At 37.4% G+C, this 24610-nt stretch overlaps 1 protein-coding gene across 3 annotated transcripts in view; it reads right to left on the minus strand.

Annotated features, from left to right (window-relative positions):
• Positions 1-24610, minus strand: part of KHDRBS3 (KH RNA binding domain containing, signal transduction associated 3) — a 95991-nt gene that overhangs the window by 50835 nt on the left and 20546 nt on the right. For all 3 annotated transcript variants that reach the window (XR_014183173.1, XM_082043767.1, XM_082043766.1), the window contains exons 2-4: positions 16412-16530; positions 5097-5213; positions 1454-1600 (exon numbers count right to left, since the gene is read on the minus strand). Coding sequence is in view for 2 of the 3 variants with exons in the window: in XM_082043767.1 (XP_081899893.1) it covers positions 1454-1600; positions 5097-5213; positions 16412-16530 (383 nt within the window). In the remaining variant the exon portion in view is untranslated. The remainder of the gene's footprint in view (positions 1-1453; positions 1601-5096; positions 5214-16411; positions 16531-24610) is intronic.

Raw genomic sequence — 24610 nt, forward strand, 5'->3', positions numbered from 1 at the left:
ATTTACCTCTTCATACACAAAGAAAAAAGGCATTTGGAACCTGCAGATGGAGTCATGATGTGGTGCTTGTTTCTCTATAGCATAACATAATGCTTAGGACATTTTGGGGAGGTTTAACTGTCTTAAGGTACACCCACATTACTGTGTTATTTCACATCACAATGCCTCCTGATAATTGTTACTTACCACTCTTTGGTTCATGTCATAGAGTAGTATTGGGCCACAAGAACTAATTTTCATCCAAAAACAAACCAGAGAAGACACTCAAGAAACACAATCAACTCCAGTCACTTGAGGACTTAGTTTCATGGATATAGACTAGAGTTAGCACAAACTAAAAACTCCAAAATGCATACAGTAGTATTGTCAGGTCACCAGCACCAGCTGCTTCACCCTAGAGAACAGCTGGTCCTTCTGTTCCCAACAGGTTGTAATATCCATACAACAGGTATCCATCCCAACCCATCCTGAATACAGCTACTCTGACTATACTCAAACATTTATGTGCTGCTGCCACTCAGATACACACCGTAGTAAAGCTTCCTTAGCTCAGGTCTCCCACATTTCCAAGGTCTGACACTAATCAGAGAGCAATTTTCAGCAGTAAAAATAAACAGAAGTCAATGCATCTTGAGGATGCTTTGCTTTCCATGTTCAGTTATTTGATAAGCAATAAATAAAAAGGACATTCAGCAAAGAGCGAATAGAGTTAAGAGCTTTATACACAGTAAAACCACCTCAAATGCCTCAGCTTAAGAGAGCCCAGACTGTTCCAAGCAGTTGGATATTGCAAAACAACTGAGGTGATAAGCAAAAAGTAAACCTTACGCAAAAAGGCATTAGAAACCCTGCAACATCAGTGTCTATACATATCCCAAACCTGGAGTGCAAACTTATACTGGAAATTTATATTTCGTTTTATACATCCATACATCACAAGTTGAAGAACACACCAGAAGTATAACCCATGTATCACTAGCTTTATGAGAAAAATAAAGTTATAAGATAAAATTGTATTGATTCTCAGCACTGAACATAACCAGGATTATGGGTGGAAACAAACTTCAAACTTATTTATTCTTAGTAAAACAGACCCTATGCTGATACTTCAGGTGTAATAAGAACACAGAAAAGCTCTACCTTAAGCAAATGTTTTCTTATTTTAAAGATGTTTACAATTATTTGAAAGCTTAAATACTTTGCACATTGCCAGTTAAGCAAGAATAAGTTGCTGGTTTACTATAGGTCATATCATAGCATCAAAGTGTATGTGGAGAGTTATGCATTCACCCAATAACTGCTATATCAGAAAGAAAAGTGTTTGTAAACATGACCACTACTTTCACAAGTAAAAGAAATTAAGCAACATGACCTGACCAATATCATACACTTAGTTTTATAGAAAATTTCTTAAGACTACCAAAATTCCTGTTAAAAAAATTAAAATACTAACAGGGATGAGAAACTTCTTGATCTCTTCCAACGCATGTCCCATTCTGGCATAGGCTTCAGCTGGTGGAGCAAATACTTCAATTAAAACATGCAGGTCATCATTTAGGTGGAAGTACTTTGCCTCTCCACTTTTTCTCAGCTCTTCCTCCTAGAAGGTAAGAAAGAATTTTTGTTGGATTTTATTTTTTCTTTGTTTTTTTCCACCTTCTTATTTTAAACATATTATAATGGAAATGTTAAAGCTGCCTCAGGCATTTGCACATAGTGTTTCCTCACATAGAAACACAAACTTTTCCAATACACTTCAAACCAATCATATGGCTACGATACCAGAATATTATCAGTTTGCTTATCAACACTAAGTGACCTGTAAAACAAAATAGCCCATCAGCTCCTGCTCACATACAGAAACTGTAGCACAAGGGGAAATATTTCCAGGAGTTTTGCCAAGTGCACCGGTTTCACATAGAAGATGCTAAGAAACATAAGTGAACTTGAAACCTCTTTTCTCAGAAGTCTTTAGAAACAGGTTTGATTTAATATTCCACAGGAGCAAAATCCTTTTACCGATATTATTTCATTCTTATTATTACTGCACAGCTCAGATATTTCTTGTTTATTTTCTGTTCTCACTGAGATTTCTATCCCAGGAATACAACCTTCACAGAACTGTGCTATTTGGAGATGAAAACTAATTCAGTGTATAAGCCAAGGGAGAAGGACATTAGAGGTAAAAAAATAGTTCACTAGTTATTTCAGAACAGTTTATTTCTTTTGTTCTGCTTTACCCAACCTACTTCAACATGACTGGAAAGCTGTGATTCCAGGTTTCAGTATAAGTTGGGGAATGACCTATTAGAGAGCAGTGTAGGGGAAAGGGACCTGTGGTTCCTGGTAGACAGCAGGATGACCATGAGCCAGCACTGGGCCCTTGTGGCCAGGAAGGCCAATGGTACCTGGGGTGTATTAGAAGGGGGGTGGTCAGTAGGTCAGAGAGGTTCTCCTCCCCCTCTACTCTGCCCTGGTGAGACCACACCTGGAATATTGTGTCCAGTTCTGGGCCCCTCAGTTCCAGAAGGACAGGGAACTGCTGGAGAGAGTCCAGTGCAGGGCAATAAAGATGCTGAAGGGAGTGGAGCATCTCCCGTGTGAGGAAAGGCTGAGGGAGCTGGGGCTCTGGAGCTTGGAGAAGAGGAGACTGAGGGGTGACCTCATTAATATTTACAGATATATAAAGGGTGAGTGTCATGAGGATGGAGCCAGGCTCTTCTCAGTGACAACCAATGGTAGGACAAGGGGTAATGGGTACAAACTGGAACACAAAAGGTTCCACTGAAAGAGGAGAAGAAACTTCTCAGTAAGGGTAACAGAACACTGGACCAGGCTGCCCAGGGAGGTTGTGGAGTCTCCTTCTCTGCAGACATTCAAACCCGCCTGGACACCTTCCTGTGTAACCTCATCTGGGTGTTCCTGCTCCAGTGGGGGGATTGGACTGGATGAGCTTTTGAGGTCCCTTCCAATCCCTGACATTCTGTGATTCTGTGATTTCAATGGAGTGGAATGGAGCTCAGTTCTCTCAGATCAGCTCCCCATCCCTCCCATGTGTGTTAGACTGGTACATTCCAAGAGAATGAGACACCATTAAAAATAATTTAATTGTATCACCAGATAATATTAAAATCCTAACAGTTCTGCTGTCTAAAAAACAAAGCCCTAATAATTCCCCCCTTGCTTATTGTGTTTAGCGAACACCAGATATCTTCATCCTTTAGTTTATTAAAAATAGACAGTTCCAGTGATACCCAAATAGGTATATACAAGCTATTTCAGCTGTATTATTCCAACCCAACTAGGTCCTCTTCACGTTCCTTTTTAAAAGCCCAACCAGACCAACAAAGACAGGAACCTTCCTGTTTCTGAACACAAAGATCAATTGTATTCAAGTTGTCTGTGGAAGAAAAAAAAGCTCTCCAACTTTTAACAACATATTTGCCACTTAATTTAAAAACAAAAAAAATTACTTACAGTTCTGGCTAGCATCTCAATTAAAAAAAAGTCAAAAATTTCAACAAAGCATTACCAAAGGAAACAAGAGAAGTTCAAATTAGTCAAATGTAAACCTTTAAGATTCTTCCCCAGGATTCTGAGATTCAAGTTGGAATCTGAACTTTCCAGCTTGAGCTTCTGCTTTTAATAAAACAAACTTTTATACTGCAGAGCCATTAGAAAAACTCAGGGGACTTCCTACTCCGTGACACATTGTATTTTGATATAGAAACATGTAATTCAGCAACAGAACATTGTCATTTTGACACATTGCACAAGAACTGAGAAAGTTCACCAAGCATCATTTAAAACAGTATTTGGAGGTTTACTTCGGCATCCCGGTTTAGTAGCAAATTTAGCTCATATTCTTAGGTTTTCTACCTCTAGTCAAACTGTGTCATATTTCAAGTTTGCAGATTTTCCTAACTGTGCAGCATTTAAATCTTAGGGTTGCATTGTCTGTATTATGTATTACATTACAGCTCTCATTCAAATAATCTATTTTGTATCTTCAAGTCGTTATAATTTCATAAACCTAAGTTATATTTCTGTGAGTTCTGTTTAATAAATATTTTCAAGAAGGAATTAAGAGAGCTAACTTTTGAGTTGTGCACAGAATGAAGTCATTTACAGGCTCTGATCAAGTTCTTGATAAATACTCTCTAAATCACATAGTATACATTTTGCTGGTGGAAAAATGGGCTGAAAGATATATAGTTTAGGAAATTCAGTAGCTAGCCCTCTACATCGCTGTTCCATATGTGTGTCATTACCAATCTTTATAGCACGCAGTATTTTTAAGTCTCAGATTACATAACCGCAGAAAGGTTTCACTGGAGGCCTATAAAGCATGTTATGCTACAGGCAAGAAATATGTTCAGTGTTTTAATTTGTATCATTAGGAATGCTCCAATTAAAAAACACAGCTTACCAGACAGGTGACATCTCCTCACTGATGTACCATTATCTGCTACACATTTAGCCAGATAGTAAAGAATGAAAGCGATTAGTAAAAGTACCTATCAAGCTAAAGGTCTTTCTGCTGTCTGCTTGGGCTCTTGCAACGGATACATCCACTATAACCAAATATTTCCCATAGAAACAATCACCATTTGTCAAATGCTTAAGCTGTGTATGTCATCCTCAGAGCTCTGAGTTCTTTTCTAGTTGTAGTTTATTTTTCTCTTTGCCTGGAAATGTTATTAAATGATATTCAGTTTCAGCGTTAAGTGTTATTTTATGTGAAAATGTTTGGATTTAGAAGTCACATTCCTCCAAAAGTGAAAACACTCAATGTTCACTTGCGCATTACAAGCTGCACAAGATCAATCCAGAACATGTCACTGGTAATTCCCACTTACATCCCCAAGAATCGTAGTTTGGGGGGGGTAATGAAGTACAATTTATGATGGCCTCAAAATACTCATAGTGAGAAGACTCCTTAGAGAAAAGAGACTCCACCTGAACCTAACCGACACCAGGAGATCCTCTTATTTTCTCCTTAATTTATCATGTTGCTTCTCCAAAGTCTTTAGGAAAAAAAAAAAAATCACAAAAAGCAGGTATCAAACACTTCCATCAGCATCCTCAGTTCTTACCTTGGTCTTGTCCCTCATAGAACCTTTTCCCAAAATAGACATTTTTGTCAGGGTTTCTTCCTGTAAGCGCTTTAGAGAATTGCCACGGGGACCCAAAAGTTTTCCCACAAAGTTGAACTGCAAGAAAATAAAAATATTAACCTCACTGGATTTTTAAGCACAAATGAACACCCAAAATAGAATATTTTGATGAAATAACTTTTGTTCTAGGTGCAAACAAATATTAGACCATAAACTACACAGTCATTAAGTACAAATGTGTAGGACACATCAGTGGCTCCATCAGGTAACAACAGAAACACAGAAGTATCTGAACTCAAAGAACTCATAGTATAAAGAGAACTTTGTATTTATCACATTCAACACTGAGAACAGATGTGCTCAAACTGCAATTCAATTTTCAATTGTTACCAGGTACATAAAGCCATAAAAACAAAGCTGGCAGCAATCTCTGATACAATGATAAGCAACTGAAGCTCTGAAAAAAAGATCTTAATTGCCTTATCCTGACTTGAAGACTTATGAAGTAATACAGCAACTCATTAAGTATACCCTAAACAAACACAGAAACAAGCAGGGAATTAAATCCAGAGAACATAAGCATATAAATCCAGTCCCAAACCAGAATCAACATTCAAGATCTTCCCAACTACCTCTCAACCCCCATTATCACTCAAGTTTAACAAAACCAGTTGAGGTTCATAACCATGGCATCACACATTTAAGATAACTAGGGAGAAGAAAGTGGTGAGCCACAAAAAAAGGAAAAAACAACCATTTCCAGTCATAGAAAACACCAAAACATATTCCTGGTGCTCTTTTAGCCCAGAAGGTGCCTCAGAGGGAAGGCAGGCTAAAGGAAACAAGTATCAAAAACCCATTCATAAAGGAAAACAAAGGTAGAATCCACCTATTGCCACTTCAATGACACAAAGCTGGAATTATTAAAGCTGGATGTGAAAGTTCTTATAAGCACTGCTCCATATAGCATATTTTCAGTAGTTCACTTCTGTATATCATGGAATCATTTTGGTTGGAGGAGACCCTCAATACTCAGTCCAACTGTTAACCTAACTCTGGCACTAAACCATGTCCCTAAGAACCTGATCTATGCATCTTTTAACACCTCCAGGGATGGCAAATCACTGCACTGTATTTTGGAAAGTATATAATATTTTAAGGAGAATTAAAGACTTGAGGATTCACTTTTAATAGTCAGAACTGTTTTACGGAAAAAAAATAAATCCCAAGAGCTGGAAAATACAAGCTACACTTGGAAGTTGGTATAGAACACTGTAAACATTTCCTGAAAGCAGTAATTTATTCCTGTATTGGATTTATGTGGCAAGGTTTTGGTAGCAGGAGGCTGCAGGGGTGACTTCTGTGAGCAGATGCCAGAAGCTGCTCCCATGTTGGGTAGAGCCAACTCCAAGGCAAATCCACCACACCCAAAGCTGAGCCCATCAGCGACACAGCATCGATGGGGCAACACATTTAACAAAAGGCAAAAACGCTGTCGAGACAAGTGAGAAAATGTGAGAAAAACAGCCCTGCAGACACCAAGGTCAGTGAAGAAGGGGGAGCAGGTTTTAGTTTTCTTATTTCTACCACTATTACAAACAAAAATACACACTGCATGGCTCTGAATATCACTTCTTAACTGGAACAAACAACTACCCAGCAATTAAAATACAAACTACAAATCATAACAAATGGAAGTGCATAGCTGCAACAAAAGTGAAATGCAATTTGTATGTAATCAAAGCAACTAAAGGGCTTCGGTGCTCAGAGAAAACTTGGGTGCTCCAAAGCACATTTGTTTACTCCAGCGGTATTGTTTAATTAAAGCTGAATAGTTTAATATGTTGGGTATATCTAAAACTTGACCTATAAAACTTTAATACTACCAAAAGTTGTTGTCTTCTGAAAACAACAAAAAATCTCTAGTGTTGAAGCTGGACACAAGCAGCTGCACAGATGACATGATCTAGACAACACATTTAATGAACGTGAAAATGTATTAGCTGTATCCTGAGATCCACTGAACTATTCTTTCCTGTGCACTGAGGCTCCAAATATTAGATTTGACAAGTCTGAAGCATGAGAAGCCTGCGCTGCAAGTCTGAAATTCTGCTGATTTGAAAGCACAGTACATCAAGATGTAGCTTAAAAACAAGACAAACACTGAAGGTTACTAAAAAAATGGCTTACAACGCAGTCCTCAAGCCTTTTTGCTCATACATAACAAAGCTAAAAAGCTTTGGAACAATTCAGTTGATTATTCCATAAATAAAACCCTTTTATGATATTGAATTAATCTTTTCAGTAGAAAATAGATTTACTTTTGAACAGGTACTGGATTTCATTTGAACTATTGGTTTCTCCCTTTTACATCAAGTTGGAAACACCGGATTAGCAAATGCTTAGTTTGAAATATTTCACATAGAAACACTCAGATAACAACCACAGTTACTATCATCATTTACACACTTTAACCCCAGCAGTCAAGGAGCAGAAGGACTCAAACCTAAAGGTACAAAAGTGTCACACACTAAGACAAGTTCTCATTAAAAACTTAACAAATCAAGCCTATCTCATAATGAAACAAAAGCAAATAAGCCTGGCAGATCCAAGTTAGCTCTTACACAACACAGCTCATGTACACATTTCATGGACACTTCCATTCCTAGAATTTATTTGCTCAAGAGCACAAGAATAAAAAACAAATTCAGGTGTAGCATTAAACTTAAGTTTATAAACCATCTCTGGATTAGAGTCACTGGATAGTAACAGGAAGACAGAGCAGCTCTCTGCAAGTCAGACCAGGCACATTCACTAGGTCTGGCTCAGAATCAGACACACCAGGGTCACCTCTTGTCTCATCCTTCTCCCTGGTACAGCACAATCACATCCAAACCGCCGTATATCACCAAAATTGTCCTCAAGTTCACCAGCTCCAGCTTAACATTGTATTAAAGCAGCCGCGCTGCTTTCCAGCACAACATGGCCTGGAAGCTCTTCTCATATGTATTGTCTCCACATTAAGACAGCTTCTGATGTCTTATGTAAGAATCAGGATATTATGGATATTAGTATAGAAAACAGGTGATAAATTCCTCAACTCAAAGTTGCTCCTGGACCAGCTCTGAAACATGCACCCAATAGGTACCTCAAACACAAGTCTAAAGCAAAACACTCAAGGCATCTTTGCAAAACTGGTATCAAGATACAGATTAACAGACAACTGAAGATGGGAAAAATTTTTTCAGTTCAAGTCAAACACCCCAGCAGGGATAAATGGTACCCTCTGGAGTCTTACATCATTAGAAAGTATCACCAGATGCGTGCTGGTTTAAGGAAAAAGATGCAAGATTTACAGGATGGTCTTGTTTCCTAAAATCTCTGAACACTGAAAGCACATTCCCCCATATTTACACCTATGGTTTACTCTGTGCGTAAAGATACACCATGAAGTGCAACTGCTGCTTCTCAGATTCCTCAGACATGGGATTCCATCCCTTGGTGATGGTGTTCACTAGCACACAAGTATTGGTTAATTATACTGAAAGCATGTATTTGTTTCCCTTTCACAGATTATCTTAAACTGCTGTGTAACTACAAAATCTCCAATTTAAAACACATCCATAGAAAAAAAGTTATATTAATAGAAACAGAAAAATGAATCAATAATCAGGTTTTTGCTTGAAAATTGTTTCCTCTAGATATTCATAAATCATCATTTTAAGCAGCATTTCTGCAGATATAGTACAATGGAGATTATGGACATCACTGTCTAACACTTGTTTTGTCAGAATCTCCAAATCAAAATACGGCTTTAACAGTTACTTGGAGATTTATTTCCTTACCAGATCACTGCTTGAAAATAGTCCCTGAAAACAGTTCTGGAGAAAATAAAGCTACAAACAGCACACAGTGAGACATTGTCTTCATAAGCATTTGATCTACTATCTGGATTTCAGCGAAAAAAGGAATTAATGCCAATGCTACAGAGTTTTAAAACATATATATTACAGGAAGGGGGATATAATAGAAGAAGTAATCTTTGTTTATCCCCACCAAGACAAGCCTCCTGAGAATGGTTCATCCAGCTTAAAATACTTAGTGAAAATATAAACGCTTGACCAAATGTTTTCCTGTAAAGCTCTAAGCAAGCTATTCTCTTTAAAGCCATAGAGAGCTTTCTTGGCATATTAGTTTTCTGCAATGGTGACAGGGTCACTAGAAAAAAATATAGTTAAATTAAGATACAGCGCACTTTGTCTCATAGTGACCTGAAACCAGGAAATCTTCCAGACTTTTCTTTCTCAAGAAAATAAGGTTCCTACAGAAAGGTAAATAAGTCAAGCATCTACTTTATACCACAAACTACTCTCTCCTTCATACAACACAGTAATAGGTATTTAAACATTTATTCACAAAAGAAAGCTTAGTCAATTACTATAAAGTTGGTGAAAATTCTTGATATTACATTTGATGCTTGTTCCTTCATGTCACAGTTATACAACTACATTTTCCCATTCCTACTCTAAGAAATCCTTAAAACAAAGGTATTATGAACAACTATTATTTAACTAGTCATGTGATTGAAATAGTAATCTCTCCATAACTTTATGTAACAACTGCAGATATATTGTATATGACAATGGCATTTTAAAATAGATATTTTCACTCTAAATGTTGAGTTAATAGGCTTAAACTTATACTAGCCCCATAAGTTAGTACCTTTGAGAATTTATATTTAAAGTATCACTTCAGGGAACACAACGCAGACCATGTCTTACCAACTTCTGAGATTAACCTGGTATTTAAGTGTAAATCTAAGAGCAATTCTGAAAATGGTAGCCTGTCACAAAACGGAAATAATTGTTCCCATAGTTTTGATCCATCTCATGGAAAGCCATCATCAATTCCATTTATCACCCATGGAAGCTATTTTTCCTCCAGATTCAGAACACTTGAGTTCATTAAACTGTCAAAGCAAAATCAGATTTCTGAGACTAAACTACTTCATAATGCATATTCATTCAATGTGTGGGAGGAGGGTAACTCCCTCCTGCCTCATTTGGACATATCTAAGCTATTAATACACAACACCTTGCGCACATTCTGGCATTTCATAGCAGCGTTAGGACAGATGAAGAAAGACTCTCTACCAAGACAACCACATCACGACCTTCCAGGCCAGGTCACTTTTTCTGCCTTTAAGTCCGCACAAGTCTGAAGATTATTTTCAAGCATGAAATGCAACAGAAGTACAGGTTTAAGGGTCACATTTTCACGCTTGACCTAAACTCGACTGAGGTATTCAGCTGATCAAATAGCAAAGTGAATTAAATCACGCTGAACTCCATTACCTAAGCTGACACGATCTCATTCCACTAACTGCAGTTTAGACATCCAGCATTCACATGGACTCCTACACACACGTAACTTGATTTAGAACTGAGTCTTACCTCAAGAACTTTGCCATTTTCCTATAAGGTCACCACTAATCCCTCTCCTCTCTAATCCTTGCTTGTAGCACATCCCAGTTACAATAGGATTGCAGAGACAGCGTTACCAAAGCATATTCAGACCTCACCTAAATACCTTAAATTAATTTCCATATCACACCAATTCAGACTTCTCAGAGGAATCTGTACAGCTGGACGAACCTGAAAAATTTGTAACAAGATTGTATATAATTGGATTTTGAAAAGACTTGACTGGACCTGCAATCTACAGAAGAGTTTCCACAAAGTTTTAAGACTTATCATATCAAAAGATTCAAGCGTTTTTTATTTGTATAGGAGCCTGTAAAGAAAACAAATGAAATGCAGAAATTAAGAAGTTCAAATGTACAGCCAGCCTCAAGCAGAAACCAAACTTAACTCCTGAGACTAACTATCTTGACAAATTATTTCATAACGCAGTCAAAATTAAGGCTGTCTTCATTCTTCTATCATACTCTATCAAGGTCCAGGCATGGAAAAAAAAATGAAAACACATTTAGGCCAACTAGCTCTACAATGAGGTATTAGGCCTGTTAACATTGCCAAGGTCTGAGCAAGACAAGAGGTCCCAGCTGAAGTATATAAACATACAGCACCACAGAAACAACCAAGAGCTGTTCGGTAGGAGGCAAGCAAAGCACATCAACATAGCAACAACTGTTTCTACAGTAAGAGGGAGACCAGAAACTCAAGGTTCTTTTCAGGGAAAGCAAAACAGCTCAAAGAAGTGAAATACCCACTTTTGAACCTGAAATCTAACAGATTCTTTTGCAATAGAAACCCAGCTGCTCTGCACTCGCTTCTGCTGCAGTTCACCTGTCACCTTCCAGGGCCAGCAGAGGTAATGAGGCTGAATTTGCACAGCATTCAGCTACGAGGACATACCTGACACAACAGGTAATGTGAGCAGGTGTTACAATGCAGGCTGATGGGATCAGAGCTGGGGCTGCCTGACCCTTGTTCTGGCCATTATGATTTATTCAAGGAGTCAGAGACATTCTAAGGAAGAAAAGGGCAAAGAAATACTTCAAGGCAATTTAGTTAACCCTGTGTGAGCAGGGTTAGCACACTGGTAGAGCTGTTTTGGTCCAGAGATTTCATTTATCAAATAAATTATGATTGATATTTCCTTAATCTTATTGATATACCTAAACAGCTGAGGCATCTTGGCTTGCCAGAGTCATCACTGGCAAATATAAGCAAAGGAATAGTTTCTGCTAGCAAAATTACTTATACTGTATCATTTTTGGCTATAAAGATGAAGGGACTAGAGCATCTTTCTTACGAGGAGGGACAGAGAGCTGGGTCTGTTCAGCCTGAAGAACAGAAGCTGAGAGGGGATCTCAATGTTTATAGGGTGGGTGGGTGTCAAGAGGATGGACCAGACTGTTCACTGTTGCCCAACAACAGGATGAGGGGCAACGGGCACAGACTGAAGCACAGGAGGTTCCATCTGAATATGAGGAGAAACTTCTTTCCTTTGAGGTGCCAGAGCCCTGGAATAGGCTGCCCAGAGAGGTTGTGGAGTCTCCTTCTCTGGAGACATTCAAACCCACCTGGACACATTCCTGTGTGATCTGCTCTGGTGAACTTGCTTTAGCAGGTGGGTTGGACTGGATGATCTCTGGGCCCCTCAGTTCAGGAAAGACATTGAAGTGCTGGAGCGGGTCCAGAGAAGAGCAACAAGACTGGGGAAGGGACTTGAACATAAGACCTATGGGGAGAGGCTGAGGGAGGTGGGCTTGTTTAGTCTGGAGAAGAGGAGGCTTAGAGGTGACCTCATCACTCTCTATAATTACCTGAAGGGCAGTTCTAGCCAGGTGGGGACTGGTCTCTTCTCCCAGGCAGTCAGCAATAGGACAAGGGGGCATGGGCTTCAACTCTGCCAGGGGAAATTTAGGCTGGATATTAGAAAGAAATTCTTTACAGAGAGAGTGGTCAGGCATTGGAATGGCTGCCCAGGGAGGTGCTGGACTCACCATCCCTGGAGGTTTTTAAACTGAGATTGGACATGGCACTTAGTGCCATGATCTAGTCAATGGACTGGAGTTGGACCAAGGGTTGGACTCGATGATCTCTGACATCTTTTCCAACCCAGTCGATTCTGTGATTCTGTGATCTCCAGAGATGCCTTCCAACCCCAAGCATTCTGTGATTCTGTGATTCATAGTTACTTAATTTTCAGACATTAAACACTGTTAAGGATTTAATAACTTTTTTTTTGATCCTGTTTAAAAGCAGAATCATTTATTTGGGGAAGCACTACTCTGTTCATAAATTTGAAACAAACTTAAGTTTTTTTCTGCACCACTTTCTGGATACTCAGGTTTTCCAGATTTAACCCAAACTGGTACAGCAATGCCAGTTTGACAGATTTATCAACTATTGTAGTGACTTGGTCAGCTTGAAACCACAGATTCTCCGTCCACCATCACCAAAGAACTACACCTCCTGAAAGACTGGAGGTATCTTTTTGTTCAGGATCTTACACAATAGTGTGGACTGCAGGCACATAAAAGCAGATACAGTTTGCTAGGAGAACTGCTCTAAATTCAAAATTCACATGCAGAAGAGCATATTACACAGATTTCATCCATATTTAAATCTTAAGTTTCATTCTCAAAGCATTTCTTACCAATCCTGATCAGTAAGAAGGAGAAAATTGTTCATAAATCAGAACCAAATCTTTTAACCATTTATTTTGAGGAACTGTCACTTGGCATCTTCTACAAATGACACTGCACTATTTGCACTAACACCTCTTGTAGGCAAAGTAGTCTAGAAAACTACATATATGCACAGAAAATCATGCTACAGGGGCATAAAGCATTTAAGTGAAGCATCATTTCAGGTTTTATAAGCACTATGTAATACCTTCTGTTTAAGTTCTGCAGAATAAGAATATACAATAGGTACACTCTAAACACAAGAAACCAAGATAACTGAACTTCATATGTACCCCAAAAGACTTCACAAGTCATCCCTAATTTGAGCCCTCCTATGAACACACCTAACAGGAAGAGGATTAGTCGCCTGAGCAAACATTATGATGCAAAAAGCCTTTGTTCCTCTGCATAAAAATATTCAAAATTCATGTCACTGCAGACTATGGTGCGCCAGGATAATGCTCTCACTTTGTCATGTTGAAGCTCTGTCACTTTATACAATGTATTTAGATTTATTAGATGTCAGAAATAAAACCACAAGCCTGATCCAAGTAAACAAGTGATACTAAACTGCAGTGACTGCTTGTGGTTTAGGGTGGGTGTTTTTCTGAGAAATTCAAGAGTAACTGTCATAAGTCTGAACTCATACTCACCTCCCAGACTATTCCTCTACAATGAGAAATTTTAATTCCTTTTGACTATATGGAATACTTAATGAGCAAGCTTTAAAATAAATATCCATCTATATGTAATAAAATGGAAGCTTCTCAGGAAAATAGAGCCTCCCTATGTGGGGGTAAAAGTATTCTTAAATAGAAAATATCTAGGATTTTATTCACTTCGGCAGAAGGGAGTTTTGTGTGAGTAGAGATACCAATATTCTGCTTTCTGGGGAGAAAGTCCTAGTGGAAACACGGGAACTTGAATGGCATGTCCGTTCTGCACAGCAGTTGTACTCTGTGCCCTCTGCATCCTGGTACTCTAAACAGACACATACAGGATTACATCAAAGCTCTACTGGGTTATAAACTCAAGTTTTGTCCATAACACATACCAGGTTTTATTCCAGCTCAAATCAAATACTGTCTCCAGGAACCAGAACAACTGAGCACACAGCAGAGCATACCTGCACATTCAAAAGACGGAGAAAGCTTTCCTATCAGCTATCCTAGATAAGAATTTCAGTGTTTAGTCCTTTAAAGAGAGCTGACACTACGAAAAGAAGCAGAAGCATCTTCCAAAAGATAGTTTCCCTTTTTAACATGTATTTTGCCTTTCTTCCCCTTGAACTCAAGTATCTACATCTCAACATCTAATAGAAAAACACCCTGATTACAAACACTGACCATGTATCCTTCCCTTATATTTTACCTTCCTATGTTTGTTTGTATATAGCTTTTCCTAGTCATAAAGACAACTTTTAAGTTGGAGATCCAAAGAGGTGCTTGCATATAAATGGCATGCAATCTTGAATTTAGTGAAGCAGTGTGCCATGAAACTTGGAACAGCAGTAAAGCAACCTCTGCAAGTTACTGTCAGAGACTGACAAGCATAATGGCTCAAACATTGTGCAAAACCAATCCATCCAGCCACAGGAGACAGGACATGAGGTGAATTAGGTGATAGGGTGAATTGCGATTTGCGTATCAACGACAAGCTAACAAGCCCCAGACAAAAGCCATCTGGCTGACACAGGAGGTGGGGGACATCTTGATGAGCACAGAGCTCCATCTCTGATAGGCCCAGCACGGCACTAAAGGAAAAGTCAAGACCCTTTGAGATGGCCCGAGATCCTTCAAGACTTTTCTAGTTTTTGCAATCACCTCTCGGTAACACCCACACAAAAGACCAAAGATAACACAAGGCCTATAAAGGCCCAACTTGTGCAAGCACTGGTGATGTCCACCCATCATCCTGATGACCATTCCATCCACCATTCTCACCACCTGAGCTGCACAAGACACCAGAAGATGCCACACACCACTGGATCTGAGACTACGGACCCCACCATACACAAACCAGAGGCATAAGGATGGTGAAATCTGTCTTTTCTTTCCTATACTTCTACTCTTTTGCTTTCCTCTTCATAATATAGTAGCATAAGATTCACAGCCCCACATGTGCCGCAAACTTTGTTTACCAATTGAACCTACAAAAATATAAATCCTTCTGCCACCAAATCATTTGCCAATTGGGCCAGGCTGCAAAATAAAAGCTTTTTCTTTACAGATCTTCAGTATTCTGTATACTGTTTTCCAACCAAGGGGACCCATGAACCTGAGTCACCTCTACCCACCACTCACACCTCTGGGTGGGACATGACAGTTCCCAGTATAGTCTGTGAGGAAAACCCTGACAGTGTATAAAAATATATAGAAAGTCTTCCTAACAAAGAGGGAAGGAATGAAGGAATTCCTTTCTGCTGTGAGCAGAAAGTCTTGATATCTCTAGTAGGAAGAACAACATGTCAAATAAGTGGAGAAAATGCTAATCTGATTTTCATAACATTAACCTTAAAACTTAAAAAAAAGGACCCAAAGAATAAAGTAACACAGCCTATTAAATATTTAATAAGTGCTTCCAGGTAGTGATATTTTAATGCAGGATAATACTTGGTAGTAAAGAATTAAGAATTCACGGTGGCTATAGATACTAACAAAACAGTCCCTACCCCTCCCAAATAGACTGTATAATTTAGTAGTGCAGATTTAACTAACTGAAAAATAACAATGGCTGAAACTTAAGAGACTAAGAAGAAAAGTTACACAGTGAGTTACTTTAATGGTGCATTTTAAGCTGCACTTCCACCTACAATGAGAAAGTTTCAAAGCTTGGCATGAGGGCCAACTAAAATATATTTCATGCCTTTTACTACTCTGAAGTTTCAACTATCCTGAAAATGATTCATTTATCATTTGTTCTCAACATACTATATTTAATGTGTGACGGGCACCACCTTCCTGCACATTTATTCCAATAAGAACCATTTCTACCTTAGAACTTCTACAGAACAGGTTGCAGATCAGCAACAGTAGATACTGTTAACATTGTTCTAAATGTAGCAGTTAAACTAAATATATTAGTGGACTATCTTTTATAAGCATTTAGACGTATCAAGCATGAAAATTTGGCTTACCTTGGGGAATTGCTTCACTGGAATCAAAACTTTTTGTCCCAACTTCATATTTTTATTGATGACTACATCGATATACTTTTCTTCTTCCTTTCCTTCCCCTTTTTGGAATTTCTCAATTTCTGTTAAAGGAAAAAAAGTTATTTTCTCAGTTTAATATAACAATCTAAAAGATGAGAATCTTCAAAATCACTAGGAATTAAAAACTTGAACACTGTATGGCATTATACACATGACAATGTGTAACTAATAGAGATAATTAGTTACATAGGTCAATGAGGTAAACCATGTTTTGCTTTTTCATTTTTAATACTCATGTTCATATCAGCACTTTGAATTAGCATCGCAAGCATTTTAAATGCTAACTTTTAGCTTAATCCTTAGGATAAGTTTACATTTTATGACTCAAGCATGAAAAACTGTTCTTAGATACTATTATTCATTTTTAAATTCAAAAGCTTACAGTATAGTTTAAAACTAGACTATTTTATTCCTCTATACTATAACCAAAGTATACAGCTAATGGTGGTTGTCTACAGTGCACTTATGAGCAAATGTCAAATCAATCTTTCAAAATTCCAGGGATGTGATTGAGGCAAGTAGACCATACCCCAAAATTGTAAGATTTAGTGTTATACTAATAACAAAATGATTAGGAAGGAGATTTAGAAGATGCATGACTCATTCCAGGGATACACACAAAACTGATCCTTGATTCTAAATATTGACTCTCCAGTGTGCTTCTGAAATATTGCAGATTTCATTTCACTGGTGGGTAAACATGAGTGTGAAAGGAGACTAAAAATGAAGCACAGCTTGAACCCTTTGCTGGACTGGAGTCCCACATGCTGTGTTAAGCATGTTAGCACAGGACATACCAAAATTCCATCAATTTTAGAAGTGCAATGAGAGTTCTTCTGTGGACATCCAGCATTTGTCCTCCATAATAATCTTCAAATATCTCATTTTTTTTCACAACAAGAAACAGCCTTCTCTACTTGACCAGAACAAGTTAGTGACATTTATGAAGAGCTTGAAGATTTAGTGGTAATGTGAACTTATGCCAACAGTAACAACTTTGAAGTACCAAGAAACTGATCAAAAATATAGAAGAAAGCATCCTTTAGGTACACTTTAAAAGACAATTTAGTATGAAATTACTACTCCTGTTTTTCATTGGATATCAACACATTTCTTAGTACTGAAAAAAATCTGTGCACCATTAGCAACTTTGTTTAATGAATACCAACCCCTTCCCATATACCATAGATGAAGATATTAATATCTTTCCTGATAACTGAAACTCCAGCCTGTTACACAAGTTTTCACCTCACTAGTGCAGAGCAGGGAATAAACAATTGCATTTTTTCAACTAGTGTTCAGTGACTGAAGAATAATCTCCAAATCCCTCAGCCCACAGGCTGGCAACAATTATCAAGGAACATATTTTAACAGCTGAATCCCAGTAAAATTGGAATTCACATGCTCTTTGTAGACAACTTTATGGAGTAGAGAATTATAGGCAATCAAATAGATGTATAGTTACGTTAAAATTCATTTCCAGATGAAATTAAGATAAATGTATAGGGCATGATGTCCCTACTCAAAGCAGGTGACTGGGATTTTTTAGAAGTCAAAGTTTCCAAATAACACATTGAGAATTAAGAGTCTGGTACTACCACAACACTCAAACACAAGTATATTAACAGCCTTGCTCCTTGATACGAGGGTAATTATAATAAAACTCTGATTTGTCTTGTAAAGCAAGACTAGATACTTGAAGGTTTGTATGTTTTAAGAGTGCAAAACAGAAACATGACACTGATTTTTAATGCTGCTGTTGGTATATGCTATTAACAGTATAAATACTCAAAACTTGAAACTATGCAATGAGAAGTATGTTCTTTAATAGTAAGTATCTCTTGGTGTAGAATATTGCTAAAGTTGTAATAAAAATACATTTTAATGACTGAAGCAAATGCAGTTAAAACAAATATGATCATTTAGTATTGGTTTTAGATGTTAAAACTAGAATTTCTTCAGAAAAATCAGAAAAGCACAGTTCAACTCCATTTAAGATTAAAACAATGCACTGTGCCGTAATATTTTGCAACAGATCAGTGCACCAAAGGTTCCTGGTAGATTGATAGAAGATCTTTAGGAGTTTTCAGTAGCTATTATTACTGTTTAAGTAAAGGGTTTTTTTTTCCTGAAGTAATCCAAACTTACAGAATAAAAGCACTTGTGACATCACATCCCATAATGTTTTTATGAACTGGGAAAGTTAAATTTCTATTCTCCTGTTGAATCATATACTGCTGTACACAATTGCAAAGTACAGCATGCACTGCAATCCCACTGCCCACCTAAAAACATAATTTCCTCAGATTTTCTTTTCTAGATGCAGTAAGGAATTCTAAATCAGAACCACAAGCTGGAGTGAACAGTGGTTTCATGACCTTAGAAACTGCCAAGAAATATTACACCTAAAAATGAGTTTCATTTCAAGGAACATTCAGATGCCTCAAACGGACTTGTCAAGGTTAAAATGCACTTGAGGAGTTAAGAGCAGAGTTCTAACAATATCTCAGTAACATTCCCCAGATAAGCCAGCTGCACAAATTCCTTAAAAGATCGATACACTGGTTTTGGTATTTCCCAAATATTTTAGCTTACATCATTTTTTGAATTTAGTATTTGAAGGACTTGACTGCAACAACTTGATAATTGCTAGATACACTCAATCCTATAGTATTTTGAGTGGGTTACTATAAAGAAAAAATTAAAAGGTCATAGAAAGAACTTTCTTGCTCTAGTGATCACTCAACTTGAAGTGATCGAAGCAAATATTAAAAGAAATCAATTTATTACTCTGAAGATCAGTTCCCCCCCCCAAATAGCTACGTGCTTTTCAACCATTTTAAGAGCCACCATTTCCTAATTTATCCCAACTTCCACTGTTTAATCAACTTTCCATTTGCTCAAAGCTACTCAGACCTAGAAGAAGCTGCCAATTAACTCTTAGTAAAATGGATCACAATTTTCCCCATTAAAGTCAAGTGACTTGTTTTTCTTCTAATAACCAGCCATAGCACTACAAAATAGAATATCTTTTTCCCATTATGGTCCAAAGTTAATCAAACTGACTTAAGGCTTTATGCATATTCACTGCTATCATAAGCTTTTCCTTTTGAATGAACAATGTCAAGGCCACTGAATTGCTGAAAATCTTGCATTAAGACCACATTTTACCTCAGATATTTGTTCTTTCTTGTCATTTCGTTCCATTCAAACCTGAGCATGAAATAGTTAAGCATTAGAATTTTACCCCTAACTGCACAGCTCATTTGGTATCTATCACATACATCAGGCTTTAGATAATTAGGGAAAAATCATGCCAAATCACACAGGAAATCCAATCAGATTTTCAAGGTCAAATGGATAGGAAGATTTGCCTCGTCTTAATCCTTAGATTACATTCAGTACTGCTTTCCTATACAAAGCTGTGACATTTCCTAGATCAGAATTAGTAAATAAACATGTGATTAAAGCTTCCCATAATGCTAGAGATTAAAATCCCATGTTCTCAGACCAAGGATGCAGCTAATGCAACAGTCCAGGAATTTAACTGGATGAAGTAATAACTGCATGGATTTTCTTTATATTTAATCATAGCAGAGAGGTCTAAGCAATGATTACTCCTCAGTTAATTCACCGAATAATGTTGCTAGATACATCAGATAATGACAAAGTAGAATTGTTCCACATTAATCTTTAGGTAGAATTAATCTTCCTGTGGCAGAATTATAAGCCAGGATACCAGCTCCTGGTCCTAAGCCAATATAAATATTTGAGTGCAATGCAGAACAAAGTAATGCTCTGTATTTTTCTGTAGTAAATCAAAATAATCAATATAAGATCAAGTAGCAAACTCAAAGTAAACAAAAACATTTACTGCATTTGTCCCTAATACAAAGTTTCCAAAACACAAGATCAGGAAAAACAGGAATCAGGTAAATTTGTCTGCAAAACCTTAAGAAACATTGTTATTTTTCCTTACATTCAGAAATCTTATCAGACACCCTATTAAATCCAAATCATTCCATACTAATTTTCTTTTTTCTACTTCAGATGGAAGAAAAAGTGAAGAATCCAAGGCTCAAATTCTAGGACATCCAAGTGATTGCAGCTTCAGAAAACCCAGGAGATGAACAGAACTGCACTGCAATTTCCCTAGAAAAAGTTTCTATATTAATTTTGAAAATGAAAATATTGTAAGAATAGCATTATCCTTTATAATTACTCTTAAATAATGCTTGAGTGAAATACAGCAAAGACATTTGGGAAATCACTAACGCTAAACAACAGCAGCAGTATATTTTTGCTTTATTCGGACAATTCCTATTGTATTAGCTCATAGCTAAGTGTCCTGGTTTTGTTAAAAACAAGTTTCTCTTTTATTGAATTTGCCTGTCAGCTAAAGCTTCATATTAGCTGCATTTTCCTGGAGAACCAGATACATGTTTTGGTAAACCTAGCAATGGAATGCAAACTTATTGATAAGCACAGATGGACATCTCACAAGAGGGGCGACGAGAAACAGGTGACCAAGAAAACTGACCAACTGTGTATAACATTCCATTCACGTGAATACTTCATATAAAAGTGGGAGATCACGAGGATCTCATCCCTTTCCTTCTTTGCCCTTCTTCGTCCCTTCTGCTTATGGCCGACATTAGGAGAGGACCTTGCTAGTGTCCCTGCAAACTGAGGCCTAGTGAGAGACTGAATCCAGCTCCGGTTGGCTGCAGAGTCCAACCCAGGACTTTGGGTGCCGGCTCTGCAGTTGCTGAGACTTTCAAGATTGGCTTGGTATATTTTGTATTATTTTCTCTATTCTTACTAGTAGCATTAGTAAAACATTGTTAATTTTTCCAACTCTCTTCTCTCTGTCCTTTCCCTCCAGATAGCCTGTCCTTGGTGGGAAGGGGGGAGAAGGAGGAGCAAAGGGGGGAAGTAGCGGGGAGAGGAAGTTAACAATACATCTGCCACGGTTTTATTGTCACCCCGCAATCTAAACCCTCAACACTAAGATAAACACTAAAATTTAGACTGAGAACTACTGACATATGCACCAATAACAATAGTTTTTCTTCAGTAAATTCTCAAATTCATAGCTGACTTAAAACAAAACATACCATCTCCAGTTCATAAAGCTCTTAAGTGGAATTGAAGCTGTGGAAGTATCTTCATAAACCTTCCCTGTCCTTTTAATTCTTGAAAAAAAATCTCTACTATTGACCATTGCTGGTGCTACAAGACTGAACTAGATGGGTATTCTGGGCTGACACTAAGTAAAATTCCTTATGATTTCACATCAGAAAACTATCAAAATAATACTACAAAAGAAAAGACTTTGGCTTATCAGTTTGCATTTTATAAAGATCTCCTTTAAGGAACATAAAGCAACTTTCCAGAGGAGGAGGGTGACTCCATGTCAGTTGTAGCAGAACTTGAGAACAACAATAGTTTTTCCTTAATAGAGGAAAAAAACATGGACAGTATCAGTTAATTTTCCTCAGACTTCATACAATCCTTCCAGTTCAGAGTATCAGTAAACACTTCTGAAATAGACTTCAGGATTAAAACTACTTATATACAACATGTAAAATTGTCTGGCATTCTATACTGTTCCTCATTTGAAAATTTTCATTGTGCCAAAATCCATGTTGTATCTCAGAAAAGAGGTTTTAAGCACACCTATTCTGAAAATACTGGCAGTGAGAACTTCTGCAATGAAGCCAAATCATAGAAATTCTGGTAGGCTGCATGTAGATTTAATGCTCACAGTCCACAACCTGTTCTGCTAAATCCAAAGTAACACAGGATGATGAACCCCAGTGATAGTTCTAATTCTGATGATTTTCATGACAGCTTAATCTCACTGTTAGCATAATGGTTTCAACTGCCCTTCAGATTATACATCTCTTAAACAGGACTCCATTATTTCCTCTCCTGCTAATGGGGCAATTAAAAGCCATCTAAAACAGGACCTCTCCAACAAATATTTATTGTATTCTCACCTGAAAATAGTACTGCCCAACATGAACTATGATCAACACACAAAGCCTTTCTGAAATAAACCCCAAAGGTGGCCCCTAAGAGACCTACTACTCCCTCATCCTGTCATTTTGATCAGTGTGAAGTTGGATGATCCTCCCAATTTTTGCACTAAACAGAAGAGGTAAACTCAGCCTCCTGCTCTTGAGCATCTTAGAAGGCATCTAGCATAGACTTCTTAGCTTTAAAGCAGTTTCTCTGTCTATGTATTCACAAGAGATGCAGAATTCCTCAGTTTGAATCTTATGTAGCATCCCAAACCATCATTAAAAAAAAAAAAAGACAATTAAGACAGCAGCAACCAAACATTTTCTGTTGTAATTAAATCCTTGGACATATACCCTGCTTTCGACCCACAAGATTGTTCCAAAGTAAACAGTGATTAGCATATCTTCATGAAAAAGGCAAATCAGAATGAAAGTAATCAAGCAAATAAAACAAATACAGCCTCAAAAAATCTAAAATAAGTTAAATATATGTGGAATGGCTACATCTAGATCCAGTCTGAGTGGGTCTAAAAGACTCGGATCAAAAATGCAACAAAAATTGTCCACTTTTAAAGCAGCTGCTCTATTACTCTATCCATCCTCATCCTTCTATGAACTTCAGAAAACTTTGCCTATCCTCAGCCATCATTTTAAAATCCTTTTTAAAATCACAAGTTTAGCCTCCACAGTACATCCCAATTCTGAACTGCCATTATAAGTAATCTAAGAGCACAAACTGTGCCTATGAAACAAATTTGTTTCAGCAAATGAACCTTACAATAGCTGAATTCAGAAAAACTGTCTTTTATAAGCTACCTTAATTTTGTAGAAGCAACCGACAATGAATCTAATTTGAATTTAAAATAAAATGAGTGGTTCATGCTAGAATGATGTCTACAACATTCAGCATACTCAAATTAATAATAATACCCCTGTTAAAGGACTTAAACCAATCTTTATTTAAATTACATTCACAGGCATTTTCAGTTATATTTTACAGTCTAAGTACTACTGTCTGCACTGATCTGAAAATGCATTTCAGTCACCAATATGACAAATATTTTGAATAGGCCTTTTTATTTCAACCATTCAAAATTAATTGAACACCTATTACCTACACATCAAAAATGACTACACTAAAATCTGTTCAGACTGATTAATATTAGCAATAAAGTAGGAAGTACCACAGTAGAAACTGTCAAAAGTAACATCTAAGATTAACACATGTTCAGTCTTGCTCAGGAAAAATACAAGATGTAAACATAGATATCAGTCCCATATGCCCATCCAACTCCACTGAAAATTACTACATTGTGAAGAGATTCTGAACTTCAGGCACTAACATGATTCACCTACTACTGACAATTTTCTTTAAATTTGAATATTTGTACATCAACATGGTCAGGAACCTACTAACTGCAAAAATGTCAATTCATTTGGTCCATAACTTAAAAATAAAATCCAAAAGCAACTTATATATATATGTGGAAAAACAGTACCCAGTGTCCTATAGCCAAGTACTTCAAACCTGGATGCTTCGCCCTCTCATGATGAAAACATTTGGCTTGTCTGTTCCTCCCTGTTTCAGAAACACCAAACATTACTGCCTAAAAATTGGGAAAAGCATTGGCAGGAGACCGGACCTTCAGAGGTTTCTGAACCCTTCAGGCAACCTGTAATTCTTCCTATAACAAGGTGTCCAAAATGGGACCCAAAGGCAAAACTCTGGCAGCCCTCAAAGCTATTTACATGGTATGGTAGGAACAAAAGGAAGGAGTTGGTATCAAGTAAAGTAGTTCCCTCAGAAAGCAGCACATCCAAACACGACAATTGGCAGTATTGGCAGCTACTTTGGACTCAGATTTTAAATGTAAATCCATAACTTTATTTCAGAGAAGGATCCAACACAGATCATCTTATACCACCTGAGATATGGGCTTAGACAAAATGAAGTTCATATTTTGTAACAAGAGCCCTTACAAAAGGTGTTTCATTTTTCATTTATATGTATGAACACAAGCAGGTAGCCCTTATACAAGATTTAACTTGTCATCTTAGAATCATAGAATAGTTTGGTTTGGAAGGAACCTTCAAA

The sequence above is a fragment of the Streptopelia decaocto genome (assembly GCF_964273445.1).
Source record: "Streptopelia decaocto genome assembly, chromosome: 2".
Lineage (NCBI taxonomy): Eukaryota > Metazoa > Chordata > Aves > Columbiformes > Columbidae > Streptopelia > Streptopelia decaocto.